General features: G+C 67.7%; 1 protein-coding gene across 1 annotated transcript in view; it reads right to left on the bottom strand.

Annotated features, from left to right (window-relative positions):
* Positions 1 to 121: 121 nt before the first annotated feature.
* Positions 122 to 705, bottom strand: part of LOC105524983 (BRCA1-associated ATM activator 1-like) — a gene marked incomplete at both ends in the record, with an annotated part of 3268 nt that continues 2684 nt past the window's right edge. The window contains 2 exons of the mRNA XM_011960476.1: positions 122 to 231; positions 476 to 662. Of these exons, the coding sequence (XP_011815866.1) occupies positions 122 to 231; positions 476 to 662 (297 nt within the window). The remainder of the gene's footprint in view (positions 232 to 475; positions 663 to 705) is intronic.

The raw sequence follows: 705 nt of genomic DNA, 5'->3' as shown, positions 1-705 counted from the left end.
CCCGACGCATGCAGCCACCTGCGTCATGAAGCTCTCTGAGCAGTGCCTCTGTGGCCCTGTGTGAAGGCCCCGTCCCCAGGGGCCCGCATGGGGCCAGGGTGGAGTGGGGGGTGGGTCCCACTGCCTCTGCCTCCCTCTCCTCGTTCCCTATCCGTACCGTGGGGCTGGAGCCGGGGCTCTCGAGGCACTCCAGGAGGACAGCAAGCGCCTGCATCACCAACTCCTGGGGGCCTGAGACAGAGGTGAGCGGATAAACCACCCCCACCTCCACCCCAGGGCCCTCCCCATCAACTCTGGGAAGGAGCAGGACAAGGCCTCATCCGCCAGCTGAAACCTCCTGCATGGCCCTCTCCCCCTCAGCCCCCGCCCCAGAGAAGAAACACAGAGGGACAGCAATTCCCAGGCGCCTCCGAGCAGAAGGGAGAGTGGGGGCTTGGGTTTCGCCCAACGCCAAAGCCGTACAGAACACACTCACCTGTCCCCTCTGACAGCGTCCCCAGGAAGTCGAGGGCTGCTCGCTGGACCCGGACGCAGCCCGCCAAGGTCCCACAGAGGTGGCCCCCCACACTGGAGGCGGGGGCAGCCGAGCCATCGCAGAGCCGCAGGACAGTCACTGCAGCCCCCAGCAGGGACGCCTGGGGCCACGGCGACGGGCGCTGGGGCTGAGAGGGAGGGGAGCGTTAGCCAAGGTTGCAGTCCCACTGC

The sequence above is a fragment of the Colobus angolensis genome, unplaced genomic scaffold (assembly GCF_000951035.1).
Source record: "Colobus angolensis palliatus isolate OR3802 unplaced genomic scaffold, Cang.pa_1.0 Scaffold5101, whole genome shotgun sequence".
Classification (NCBI taxonomy): domain Eukaryota; kingdom Metazoa; phylum Chordata; class Mammalia; order Primates; family Cercopithecidae; genus Colobus; species Colobus angolensis.
This window is presented reverse-complemented; position numbering and strand designations above follow the sequence as displayed.